We start from the raw sequence: 14,640 nt of genomic DNA, 5'->3' as shown, positions 1-14,640 counted from the left end.
AAGTGATAAGAGTTTTACTTCTCATTTCCTGCTGCCCGGGGTAGAGCATCTTAGTCACTGGGTGATGAACCTCTTATGCACACCAACTGGACTGTCTCAGCCATACCTTTATAGTTATAAAAAGTGTCCTTAAGATTGATATCCTGACCATTTCTATTTCATAGTGTGTGTGTGTGTGTGTGTGTGTGTGTGTGTGTGTGTGTGTGTATACATATATATATATGTATGTATATATATATATGTATATATATATATATATGTATATATATAAAGGTACTGGAATGCTATAAAATGTTTGTTTGTAGCCAAGAAGTAAATGAAAATTGTGTTCCCATGTGCATTGTTGATAGGGGTCTGGATCAGAGTAGTTGATATAGGGATGGATTTGGAATGATGGGGGTATTTAGTTTCAGGGAGACAAAATTGTTCTAGGGTGGACTAAACCCTAGAAATGATTACTTAGAAAGAGATACCTCATCTTTCACAAAAGCCCATTGGAAACCAAGAAATTCTCTGGGCCTTCTGAAGGCTGCTATAATAGAGACATTATTGTTTGGCTGTACATTTAACTGAACCGGTCAACATGCTGTTGTTTTCAGACTGCCTCAGGCCTCTATAAACCCACTTCACATTAAATAGGATTTCCCAAATCTATCACCAATGATTGCTTTGCCGTTTGAAAACTACCCATATTTGAAAGACAAAACTTCAGATTTAGCATAATGCCTTAAATCTTCCCTGACCATGCCAAGGCTGAAGAAACTCCTCCTTCATGTTAGCACTTAGCTCTTTGGGTCCTTGGTCAACTAGTGGTAGGTTTGTTAAGAAATTAGAGCCATTCCCCTCCCACCCCCCATTTCCCTTTCTTGAAGAAAAAATTTTCATCTCTTGACTGCTTGCTTTTGTATTTTACTTCAATCTATATATAAAGTGCTTTTTTGCTATTTCTTTTTACTTTTAAAATATTTTATTTTAGGCATTGTCTATTCTTATTACAGAATATGAGAATTGGCTCTTTTTCCATACTCTACCAACCCCATCACATATATACCATTTCTTTGCCCTAACACTTATAATTTATTTTGGACTAAGTCAGTATTTTGCCACAGTACAGAGTCCATCTACACCTGAGCCATGAAGTAAATTATAACTTTTCTTTAATCTTATCTCCCTATAGCTAATAACTGCCTTGTTTCTAAGTTTTTCATTTCCCTAATTTTCAATGTATTTATCACTAATTCAAATTATTTGCTAATTGTCTGAATCTCCTCTTAAGACCTTTAGACACACTGAATATTTCAGTTTCATCTTCTTGACAGTGAACATTTTCTAACCTGGTCTATATATTGCTCGTGGTACACAACTAATACTGGGATCTTCCTTCACTGTCATTTCCACAATTCCCTTGTAGACCTCTTTTGTTGGATTTCTGTTCTCAATATCTTTTACTTTCTCTTTCTTAGTTTTCTTCCTTGATGCTTTATTGGAGCACATCCTCCAGGAGCTATCTGAAATACAGTGCATTGATAAGAAATGTATTAAGACTTTGAAAGTCTGAAAACTCATGATTTTATTTTACCTTGCTACTTGAATAATAATTCAAATGTTTGTAGCATTCTAGTTTTCCTTCAAAATTTTGAAGCCATTGCTCCATTGTATTCCATCCTCTAGTGTAATATTGAGAAGTCTTGATCTGTTATTTTTTCCTTTCTGGAAGGCAGTTTATATTCATCCATTGTTCGGGGTCATTAGTGGGACCTTTAAATACTAAAACTCATGTCCATAATTCTGGGAGATTTTTCCTAAATTTATTCTTTGGTTTCTTCCTCTCCATTTTCTCTGTCCTTTTTTCTGGAACTTTTTATTCAGATATTGAACTTTTTCTAAAAATTTCTTTTTTATTTCTCTTTCAGTCACTCTCTCTTCTATTCTTTCTTAGAAATTGCCTTTTTGTGAAGTTACATTTTTGTTTCATGGTTGCAGCATCTTCCCTGATATCTCTAAGCATGGTAATGATTTTTTATTTTTAAGTTATTTTCTCTTTAGTGGTCTTTTGCCTCCAAATTGCCTTTTAAAATCTTCTCCCTGTATTTGGTGCTAGAGAAGGCTTCCCCTGGATGTCTGGTATCCTTCTCTGGGCTCAGTGTTGAGGGTGGAGAACTAAAAAGCTGTGAAGCTGTGCTTATGGGTGGAGTTTGTTGTCTGTGAGCTTCACTGTGGGCTTTTGTGGCTGGACCATTTTACTGGGCTGGTTTTCTGCCCAGAGAATGACTGCCTGGCTTCCTCAGTTTTGTGTTTCGTGGCCTTGGACTCCATTATGAACACACATAATTCCTAATACCCCAAGGCTCAACTATGCCTCCTCGTCCCTCCCTGACACCCCCCCACCACCACCACCACACACACTCCCAGTCAAAGACTTTAAGCTTTTCTAAAGAAAAAAACTTCAGACTTGATGGGTACAAGAGTGGTAGTTGTCTGGCTGGGGTGCCTAGTGCCTTTTTGTCCCTCTTAATAGTTAAAGTATTTTTTGATCAATTCAGGAACTATTTAATGCTTACCATGTAGAATATTGTGCTAGGAACTTGGGAAGATAAAACACTTCCCAGACTGCTATGGACAATACATACTAACATGTCTACAGGGAAGTGCTAAGGGAAACAGCACACATAGGTAGATTTAGTGGTTTATAAAATGTAGATTTTTAAAGATGTTCTATCTTTTAAGTTTCTTTGGGCTTATTGATAAAGTGGTTTCTAAACCACATTAAAAAAAAACACGAAAATAAAGAGAGCAAATTACAGATAGCTGTTACCAAATGCCTTCTTTTGAAGGGTTGTTTTCTCATAATTCAGCTTCTGACTAATTCTGAAGACTTTCAAGTAGTCTTCCTTATCCTTGTTCCTACCTTCTTTTGTTTCCATTTCTAGAGGTAATTATGCTGCTAATTCTTGAGATTTGGGGGGAGATTCGTTGATAAATTGGTCCTCTGCTTCCCCTGATGCCTGCTTCAAATTCATTTTTTTCAGGTTTCCTACCTTTACTACTTTACTGTTAGCTTTTGCAGTATTCAGAATTATATTCTTGTTCCTTTATTTCTCATTCTCCCTGGCCGTGTGGGTTTATGCCTTTCTTAGATGTGTGCACACACACAAATATACTTTCATGTATATTGTTTTACTGGTGTGTTTGGGAAGGGAGCAAAAAGAGAAGAGTGTGTTTGATGTCTGTCTGGAAGCCTCATCTCTTTATGTGCTCTTATCTAACCTGCTTCAGCTGGACTGCAAACTCATTGATTTAGCTTGAGTAACGGGTTTTAATTCTTGATCTCCCTCTCACAGCTGACTTACTGCCTTCCACATAATATATCGTAATTTATTGTTTGACTTGTTCTGTAAGACAGTGATGCTTGCTGAGTGACTGATGTATGTAACAAATTGGTAATCATTCTAATCCCAAGGCAAATATTAATATTCTGTGTCCCTAGAGCAGTCATTTATGTATCTCTGTATTCCTTCCTTTAGTTTGCATATTGAAAATGATTGATAGTTGAGCTATTTAGGTACAGATACTATGCTAATGGGTATTAAGTTAATGTTTCATAGTGACAAAATGTCCTCACCATATTTAAGGCTGTGGTAGTGGATTCTATTATCCTAATTCCATGAATGTTCACCAGGGATGAGAATCACTGATGAGTAGAAATTAAGATGAAAGATGAGAAAAAGCCACTTACTGATACTTGTTTCCTTCCTTTTCATTCCTTTTTCTTTCTCTTACTATACCCTTATCAATGAAAAGCTATTAAACTTCTCCTAATCTGATGTAAATTAGCTATTTAACATTTGATTTAAAACAATAGATTTCTTAAAATAGTATATACTCCTACATTCAACCTAGACATTAAAAGAAAATGAGTCCTTTGAAAACTTAGGTCCTATGCTAAGTCAGGGACAAATGTATATCTTATCCTTATATCTTTCCAGTCCTAACAGGGGCTTTACAGAAATGCACTGTATGAGTGGCCACTCCAATTTTGTATCTTGTGTATGCATCATACCTTCAAGTGATATGTACCCTCATGGACTAATTGCCACGGGAGGAAATGACCATAATATTTGCATTTTCTCACTGGAGAGTCCAGCGCCACTTTATATACTAAAAGGTCACAAAAATACTGGTGAGTATAATATTTTTTTAATTTTTCAATTTGAAAAAGTTTTATCCTTTTGAAAGTAAAATTCACATATCCATTTTCCCTAGTTTTTGTTATGTTTTTTTTCCGTATTGCTATGGCTTGATAGTGGAAACATTTTTGGGTCATCATTGTTCTGTAAATTATCACAGATTTATTGTCGTCATCAGTAAAGGTTGACATGCTTATATATGTAGAAAGTAAAGCATTCCATTATAAAGGAAACACTGTATAGTTTTAATATACTTTGTGATTTTAGTTTTTTAACTGTTTGCTTCTGCTGTTTATGTCTGTATTTATGCCGCATATTAAAGACCCAGAGGGAAAATGTTTTTAGAGCTCTGGCATCATTATTGAAGAGTAATACTTTTGAATATAATTTTCCTTGATTTGTATGTATTTCTGATTATCTGATATTCCTGGATTTGTGTATGACTTAACAGTTCTTTGTTATTAAATGATATGCTCAATCAATGCAAAGATTTTTATTGTTAAATGGTATGGTTAATCAGTGCAGTATGTTTGCTTTTTATTTTTGTGTATCTGGAATAGTTTGGCATATGTGTAAACAAATAGTATGGCCTATAAATACTTAAAACTTCATTTAAAGAGTTTGTAAATGTTTTCTGTGTATTTTTGTGAAATCAATAAAGAGCAATACAGTTTTTTTATTAAAGAAATTGTTCAAATGTATACAAAATAGAGACAGTGTTTTTAAATGAATTATATATAAATATATATAAAAGACAATAATGACCTCTTCTACCCAAGTATTTATGTAGCTTCAGGGATTTTCAACACATGGTCTATCTTGTTTGACTTTCTTCCTCTTCTACAACTTTATTTTAAAGGAAATTTCCAGTATGATTTTAATTTGTAAGTACTTCAATATGTAGCTCTAAGATAGAGTTTGGCAAACTGTGTATAGGGCCAGATAGTAAATGTTTTAGGCTTTGCTGGCCATGTGGTTGCTCTCACAACTACTCAAGTCTACCATTGTGTGCAAAAGCAGCCGCTGATAATACATAAAGGAATGAGTATATTTGAGTTGCAATAAACCTCTATTTATGGGCACTCAAATTTGAATATCATATAATTTTCACATAGATGGAGGTATCTTTAGGGTTTTATTTTCCTCAACCTCTTAAAAACATAAAAATCATTCTTAGTTTGTGCACTGTACAAAAACAGGCCTTTGTTTGCTGACCCTCTAAAAGACAAGGATTCTCTTAAAAAAAAGAAAAGTCATTGCATCTAAAACAAAAACTCTACTGTCTTATTATCAAATATCCAATGAATGTTGAAATTTACTCATTTGTCTCATAAATGTTTTTTTTTTTAGTTTATTTGAATTGTGACCCAAACAAGGTTCACATCTTTTAATCTGTTGGTTTCTTTCCCGTCTTTCCCCTCTGTATTTGAAACCAGTTTATTTTATCTATACAATTTCCTACAATCTAAACTTTGCTCAGTAAAACTTCATTATTTCCTGTAACATGTTCCTCAGTACCCTGTATGTCTTGTAAACTATTAGATTTAAAAGCTTGATCAGATTCAGATTCAAGTTTTTGGCCAGAACACTTTATAGATAGTATTGTGTACTTTCTGCTGTAGCACATCAGGAGACACATAAAATCTCTTTTTGTGATGTTAAGATTGATCAGTGAATTCAGTGTGAGTATTCCATTCATTATAAAATCCCATCAACCTTTTATATAATGATTTCTAACACCTGCTAATGATCATTAAGTGATCTAAATATTTCATTAAGATCTGCAAAATGATTGTATTCCAATTCTGCCATTATTTCTTAATTTAATAGCCAGTATTTTTCTATATGGATTTTTCCAACATCATCTCTTTGGTTATCATGTGAGACTTTATACCTAGAAGACAGGATAAGTGTTTGTCTTGCCCACTCTCCCACCTCTTTTGCTGCGTTTCAGAATGAGTTGGTTTCCTAACATCTTTTTTCTTCTTGATTCTCAAACTATCACATATTTGGCCATTGGACACTGTAAACTGGCTTCAGTGGCCTTTTTAAGAACCTCAGTATATACGGTTGGATTAAAGATGGTGGCATGAGAGGTGAGACAGAGACCTCCTCCTAAAACCACATATAATACAAAAATATAATTAATACAACTAATCCTGAAAGAGCAACAGGAAAGAAGGCTGCACCAGACTGCATACACCCGGAGAAAAGAGCAGACCTCACAGAACAGGATAACGTAATAAAGCTGTGACCCGGCAGGGCCCAAACCCTTCCCCCACCCCAGTTCACCTGCGGGAGGAAGAGAAACAGAACGGGGAGATAGTGGAGGCCTGGGACTGCTGAACACCTAGCCCTGGATATCTGCTCTGGGAGCACAAACCTACATTGCATGGTGCTCTGATGATTTAGTGGGGTTGGAAAGCTAAGACAGGTGGAATATCTCGAGAGACAGAGATTCCAGCTGCTTGTGGAAAACAGGGATTCATATCCGGCTGATCTGGGTGGGCAGTCAGAAACTTCCTAAAAGCGAGAGGGCTGCTAAAGGGGCAAGGATTGCACAGAGCTTACTGCTCAGGAGAAAGGACAGGTAGGCAAAATTGTCCGGGTGCACTCTGCCCAGCAGGTTATGAGCTTAAACGACCTTCAGGCGCTTCATCACCCTGACTGGCTACACACCTCCAAGGCCCCCCACTGTGATACGCAGCCTGCTGTATCTTCCTCGCAGCTAGCCTGCACCTGGCTCAGGCTTGGAAACCAGCAACCCCTGCCCTGGCATCAGGCCAGCCAGAGGGAAGACCTGTCTATGCCTATGGCAGCTACACACACAAAGCATAGAGGCTTACACCTGTGTGTTCAGCCCACTGGTTCTGGCAGTGGAGAAAGGCATAGCAGCCAGGAGACAGCAAACAGCTCTTTCCTCATCCCAGGCACCAACACTGCTCCCCTATGAGCCCTGACGTTGCTCCAGGGGCTGAGCAGCAGCAGAGAGTAGAGCTTCTAGGAAATAGAGGGTACCACAGACAAATTATGAAACATCAAAAGAACCTGGTTCAAGGCAAAATTATGAATATACCTAAGAAAGATGCAAATGAAATTGACTTCATGAATCTTCCTGAAAGAGATTTCAAAATAAAAATCATTAACATGCTCATGGAAGTAGAGAAAAATATTCAAGAACTCATGAACGAATTTAGGATAGAGATCCAATCATTGAATAACACAATGGAGGGTAATAAAGGCAGATTAGATACAGTGGAGGAGACAATAAATGAAATAGAAATTAGGGAAGAGGAAGGAATACAAAAAAGTTGAGGCACAGAGAGGAAAAAGGACCTCTAGGAATGAAAGAATACTGAGAGAACTGTGTAACCAATCTAAACGGAACAATATTCTTATTACAGGGGTAGCAGAAGAAGAAGAGAGAGAAAAAGAGATAGAAAGTGTCTTTGAGGAAGTAATTGCTGAAAACTGCCCCAATCTGGGGAAGGAGTTAGTCGCTCAGGCCATGCAGGTGCACAGATCTCCCAAAACAAGAGACCCAAGGAGGACAACACCGAGACACATAATAATTAAAATGGCAAAGATCAAGGATAAGGACAGACTATTAAAAGCAACCAGAGAGAGAAATAAGATCACATAAAAAGGAAAACCCATCAGGCTATCATCAGACTTTTCAGCAGAAACCTTACAGGCCAGAAGGGAGTGGCATGATATATATATAATGCAATGAAGCAGAAGGGCCTCAAACCAACAATACTCTATCTGGCAAGATTATTATTTAAATTTGAAAGGATTAAACAATTTCCTTATAAGCAAAGGCTGAGAGAATTTAGCTCCCACAAACCATCTCTACAGTCTATTTTGGAAGGACTGCTATAGATGGAAGTGTTCCTAAGGTTAAGTAGCTGTCACCAGAGGTAATGAAACGGGATAGACAAAGAGTACCAAACACGATACCTAATATATAAAGAATGGAGGAGGAAGAATAGGAGGAGTGGGGGGAAAGAACCTTTAGATTGTGTTTGTAATCACATACTAAGTGAGTTAAGTTAGAGTCTTAGATAGTAAGGAAGTTACCCTTGAATCTTTGGTAAGCACAAATCTAAAGCCTGCCATAGCAATAAGTACATACCTATCGATAATCACCCTAAATGTAAATGGTCTGAATGCACCAATCAAAGGACATAGTCACTGAATGGATAAAAAAAAAAAACAAGACTCAACTATATGCTGCCTACTAGAGACTCACTTCAAACCCAAAGAGATACACAGACTAAAAGTGAAGGGATGGAAAAAGATATTTCCTGCAACTAACAGGGAGAAAAAAGGAGGTGCTACAGTACTTGTATCAGACAAAAAAGACTTCAAAACAAAGTCACAAGAGACAAAGAAGAACATTACATGATGATAAAGGGGTCATTCCAACTAGAGAATATAACCGTTGTAAATATCTATGCACCCAACACAGGAGCACCTATATATGTGAAACAAATAGTAACAGAATTAAAAGGGGAAAATAGAATGTAATGCATTCATTCTAGGAGACTTCAACACTCCACTCACTCCAAAGGACAGATCAACCAGACAGAAAATAAGTAAGGACCCAGAGGCATTGAACAGCACATTAGAACAGATGGACCTAACAGACACCTACAGAGCTCTCCACCCAAAAGCAACAGGATACACATTCTTTTCAGGTGCAAAAGGAATATTTTCAAGAATAGACCACATAGAAGCCCACAAAAAGAACCTCAGTAAGTTCAAAAAGATTGAAATTGTACCAACCAACTTCTCAGATCACAAGGGTATAAAACTAGAAATAAACCGTAAAAAGAAAACAAAAAGGCTCACAAATACATGGAGGTTTACAACATCCTCCTGAATAATGAATGGATTAAAGTCCAGATTAAAACAAGATCAAGCAATATATGGAGACAAATGAAAACAACAGCGCAACGCCAAACTTCTGTGGGGATACAGTGAAGACAGTTCGAAGAGGAAAGTATATAGCAATCTAGGCCTATTTAAAGGAGGAAGAACAATCCCAAACGAATAGTCTAAAGTCACAATTATTGAAACTGGAAAAAGAAGAAAAAATGAAGCCCAGTGTCAGCAGAAGGAGGGACATAATAAAAATCAGAGAATAAATAAATAAAATTGAGAATAAAAGAATAGAAAAAAATTAATTAAACCAAGAGCTGGTTCTTTGAGAAAATAAACAAAATAGATATACCCTTAACCTGACTTATTAAGAAAAAAAAGAGAATCTACACACATAAACAGAATCAGAAATGAGAAAGGAAAAATCATGACGGACACCACAGGAATACAAGAATTATTAGAGAATACTATGAAAATCTATATGTTAGCAAACTGGATAATGTAGAAGAAATGGACAACTTTCTAGAAAAATACAAACTTCCAAGACTGACCCAGAAAGAAACAGAATATCTAAACAGACCAATTACCAGCAATTAAATTGAATCAGAAATAAAAAGCTACCCAAGAACAAATCCCTGTAACAGATGGATTCACAGCTGAATTTTATCAGACATTTAGAGAAGACATAATACCCATTCTCCTTAAAGTTTTCCAAAAAGTAGAAGGGGAGGCAATACTCTCAAACTCATTCTATGAGTCCAACATTACTCTAATACCAAAACCAGGTAAAGACACTACAAAAAAAGAAAATTACAGACCAATATCCATGATGAACATAGATGCAAAAACATTCAACAAAATATTAGCAAACCGAATACAAAAATACATCAAAAAGATCATCATGATCAAGTGGGATTCATCCCACAGATGCAAGGATGGTACAACATTTGAAAATCCGTCAACATCATCCACCACATCAACAGAAAGAAGGACATAAACCACATGATCATCTCCATAGATGCTGAAAAAGCATTCAACAAAATTCAACATCATTCATGATAAAAGCTCTCAACAAAATGGGTATAAAGGGCAAGTACCTCAACATAATAAAGGCCATATATGACAATCCCATAGCCAACATTATACTTAACAGCAAGAAGATGAAAGCTTTCCCTTTAAGATAGGGAGAAAGACAAAGATGCCCACTCTCCCTGGAGGTCCTAGCCACCGCAATCAGACAACACAAAGAAATAAAAGGCATCCAGATTGGTAAAGAAGAAGTTAAACCGTCACTGTTTGTAGATGACATAATGTTGTACATAAACTCTAAAGAATCCACTCCAATACTACTAGAACTAATACCAGAATTCAGTAATGTTGCAGGATACAAAATTAATAAAAATAAATCTGTTGCATTACTACACACTAATGATGAACTAGCAGAAAAAGAAATCAGGAAAACAATTCCATTCACAATTGCATCAAAGAGAATAAAGCACTTAGGAATAAACCTAACCAAGGAAGTGAAAGACCTATACCCTGAAAACTACAAGACACTCATGAGAGAAACTAAAGAGGATACTAATAAATGGAAATTCATCCCATACTCCTGAGTAGGAAGAATTAATATTGTTAAAATGGCCATCCTGCCTAAAGCAATCTACAGATTCAATGTAATCTCTATCAAAATATCGACAGCATTCTTCAACAAACTGGAAAAAATCATCCTAAAATTCATATGGAACCACAAAAGACCCAAAAAGCCAAAGCAATCCTGAGAAGGAAGAATAAAGCTGGGGGGATCTCACTCCCCAATTTCAAGCTCTACTACAAAGCCACAGTAATCAGGACAATTTGGTACTGGCACAAGAACAGACCCATAGACCAGTGGAACAGAATAGAGAGTTCAGATACTAACCCAAGCTTATATGGTCAATTAATATACAGTAAAGGAGCCATGGATATACAATGGGGAAATGACAGCCTCTTCAACAGCTGGTGTTGTCAAAACTGGACAGCTACATGTAAGAGAATGAAACTGGATAACTGCCTAACTCCAAACAAAAAAGTGAATTCGAAATGGATCAAAGACCTGAATATAAGTCATGAAACCATAAAACTCTCTGTAGAAAATACAGGCAAAGCTCTCTTGAATATAAACATGAACAACTTCATGAACATATCTGCATGGGCAAGGGAAACAAAAGCAAAAATGAACAAGTGGAACTACATCAAACTAAAAAGCTTCTATACAGCAAAGGCACCATCAGTTGAACCAAAAGGCATCCTACAGTATGGGAGAATATATTCATAAATGACATATCCGATAAGGGGTTGACATCCAAAATACATAAAGAGCTCATGCACCTCAACGCAAAAAAAGGCAAAAAACCCAATTTAAAATGGGCAGAGGAGCTGAACAGACACTTTTCCAAAAGAACAAATTCAGGTGGCCAACAGGCACATGAAAAGATGCTCCACATCACCAATCAGAGAAATGCAAATTAAAACCACAATGAGCTATCACCTCACACCAGTTAGGATGGCCAACATCCAAAAGACAAACAACAACAAATGTTGTTGAAGATGTGGAGAAAGGGGAACCCTACTACTCTGCTGGTGGGAATGTAAATTAGTTCAACCATTGTGGAAAGAAGTATGGAGGTTTGTTCCTCAAAAAACTCAAAATAGCAATACCATTTGACCCACTAATTCCACTCGTAGGGATTTACCCTAACAATGCAGGAGCCCAGTTTGAAAAAGACACATGCACCCTATGTTTATCACAGCACTATTTTCAATAGCCAAGAAATGGAATCAACCTAAGTGTCCATCAGCAGATGAATGGATAAAGAAGAGGTGGTACATATACACAATGGAATATTATTCAGCCATAAGAAGAAAACAAATCCTACCATTTGCAACAACATGGATAGAGCTAGAGGGTATTATGCTCAGTGAAATAAGCCAGGCAGAGAAAGACAAGTATCAAATGATTTCACTTATCTGTGGAGTATAAGAACAAAGAAAAAACTGAAGGACAAAAGAACAGCAGACTCACAGAACCCAAGAATGGACTAACAGTTACCAAAGGGAAAGGTACGGGGAGGATGCATGGGAAGGAATGGATAAGGGGAAAAGGGGGCATTATGATTAGCACGCATAATGTAGGGGTGGGCACAGGGAAGGCAATAGCACCAAGAAGACAAGTAGTGATTCTGTAGTATCTTACTACGCTGATGGACAGTGACTGTAATGGGGTATATGGTGGGGATTTGATAATGGGGGGAGTCTAGTAACCACAGTGTTGTTCATGTAAGTGTATATTAATGATACCAAAAAAAAAGAAAAAAAGAAAAAGACCTTCAGTAGTCTTCCTTGCTTTTTTGTATTGTAGAATGTTCCAGATTCGCTTTATGCATTTCTTGTTCCAGATTGAAATCAACTGTTTCACCAAGAAGCCCATTGTTTGATCTTTAGTCTGAAACTATTTTGAAACCTCTATTTGTGCTGTAATGGTTCTCACTAGGATATTTGAAAACTTAATTTTGTTTTATAATTACATAAAACACATATAGTTTCAAAGGAAAAACTACCCAGTAAGGTACAGAGAATTCTAGGTTCTATCTGTATTGCCCTTTTGCACCATCTTTTCCTTGTATTTTTTATTAATATTATCTTTATTTTTTTATAAATATATAACAAATATGTATGTTTTTTCTTTTTCTTTGAAGGTACATAATATATTCAGTTTTCTGCCCTTGCTTTTTTTGCTTGATAATATCCTGGAAGAGAGAATACTTCATTACAGTATATAGAAATCTTCATTTTTATAGTGGTGTTATACGTCAGTGTGGCTCTATCATAGCTACTTAGCTTATTCACCCAGTCCCCTATTGATGGACATCTGAGTTCCCAGTCTTTTCCTGTCACACATAGTGCCATAATAAATGGCTTGTGCATATATCATTTTGTGCTTTTCTGAGTCTTAGGTTAATTTTTTACTTTGATAAAGGTGTAATTTAGAAAGTATGCATTGATTACATTTTTATAAACATTCCCCAAACTTTTTTACCTGCTGTGTTCCAGGAAAAATTTTAAGTGGCTTCCATAAATACATATATTATAATAAGACAAAAATTAAAAGCAGTGTTTTTTGTTTGTTTCTGTAACATGTCTAAGTTTCAGTTGTCCTTGTTGAAAAGCCTTCTCAGGTTTGTATTTTATCATTTGGGGTTGACAAGCAATTGGCTCTTCCAACCCTGCAAGTTCCTAAGCTCTGAACTTTTTTTCTGCTTGCTTGAGAACCAGCTGTTTCTCGATCTCTCTTTATTCTTTTTGTACTTAGTCAAATGTAGCTGATAGTGACTGACACCTATCACTCATTTTCCAACCTTTTTTTAGAGATACAAGTTTATCATGTCCTGGGTTATTGCTTGCAGCAGTTTTACCGAATGTTCCAAACTCTGTATCCCCAGCCTTCCATTCTCTGATTAGTCTTTACTTGCCCATTAAGTCAGTGCCATACATTTACGATTTTTGTTTCAGCAGTGCCTCATGTGTGCTACCAATCTCTGAATCAGTCAGGTAAGGTAGGTGACAATGTGGTAATGTAACTCCAGAATCTCAAGAGGCTTAAACACAATAAAAGTTTTCTTTTCTTCTAACAGACCCAGTGCAGTGCAGCAGGGAGCTCTGCCCCTTGTAATTACTCAGGGATCCAGATCCCTGTGCTTTCACAGACATTGGAGCAGCAGCGAGGGAACTGGGCTTAATTGTGTACCTTCCTTAAAGCTTCTACCTGGAAATAACATTTCTGCTCATTTTTCAATGCAGGACAGGTCACGTGGCATATACCTGAAGCCAAAGGAACTGGGATTTCAATCTATGTTTGCTTAGAAGGTGAAGAGGAGAAAATATTTTATAAATATAACTAATGGCTACCGCACACACTAAAATATTTATCTCTTCCATGTTTTTTTCTGGAAGTTTCCTTCTTGAAACCTAGCCTCCTGGATTGGTGCTTCCTGGGCTGATGTCTACTGTGGATTCCCCTCTGTTAATCTATTTTCTATATCTCACATTTTTGTCATTCTTAACTTTATCATTTTAGTATCACAGCTATTACGGTTTTCTAAGAAATCTGTAACATAAGAGTTAAATATATTTTATGTTTGTATACCAAAAATGGCTATGCTACCTTTATATTTGATTGTTAATTTGGCTAGATGCGGAATCCTATGTTAAAACCATTTACTCTCAGAATTTTGAAGGCATAGCTCTATTGTCTTATAGTGTATGGTGTTACTGAAAAGTTTGGTGCTGTTCTGATTCTCCATCTTTTCTATGGGACATTCTTCTAGTCCTCTCCCAACCTTTTAGGATCTTCTCTATTTCTGATGTTATAAAATTTCACAGTGCATCCCTTTCAGTTTCTGAAGTGCCTTTCATCATGCACTTTTGTGAGTTCATTCAGTCTAGACATTCACGTCCTTTACTTCTGGAAATCTTGTACTGTTTCTTTGTCCTTGCTGCCCTCTTCTCCCTTTCCCTTCCCTATTCTCTCTCT

At 36.5% G+C, this 14,640-nt stretch overlaps 1 protein-coding gene across 2 annotated transcripts in view; it reads left to right on the top strand.

Moving 5' to 3' along the window:
* PLAA (phospholipase A2 activating protein) overlaps positions 1–14,640 on the top strand; it is a 41,638-nt gene that overhangs the window by 2,899 nt on the left and 24,099 nt on the right. For both annotated transcript variants that reach the window (XM_057498741.1, XM_036898095.2), the window contains exon 2: positions 3,987–4,180. In XM_057498741.1, coding sequence (XP_057354724.1) covers positions 3,987–4,180 — 194 coding nt within the window. The remainder of the gene's footprint in view (positions 1–3,986; positions 4,181–14,640) is intronic.

Source organism: Manis pentadactyla, chromosome 3 (assembly GCF_030020395.1).
Source record: "Manis pentadactyla isolate mManPen7 chromosome 3, mManPen7.hap1, whole genome shotgun sequence".
Classification (NCBI taxonomy): domain Eukaryota; kingdom Metazoa; phylum Chordata; class Mammalia; order Pholidota; family Manidae; genus Manis; species Manis pentadactyla.
This window is presented reverse-complemented; position numbering and strand designations above follow the sequence as displayed.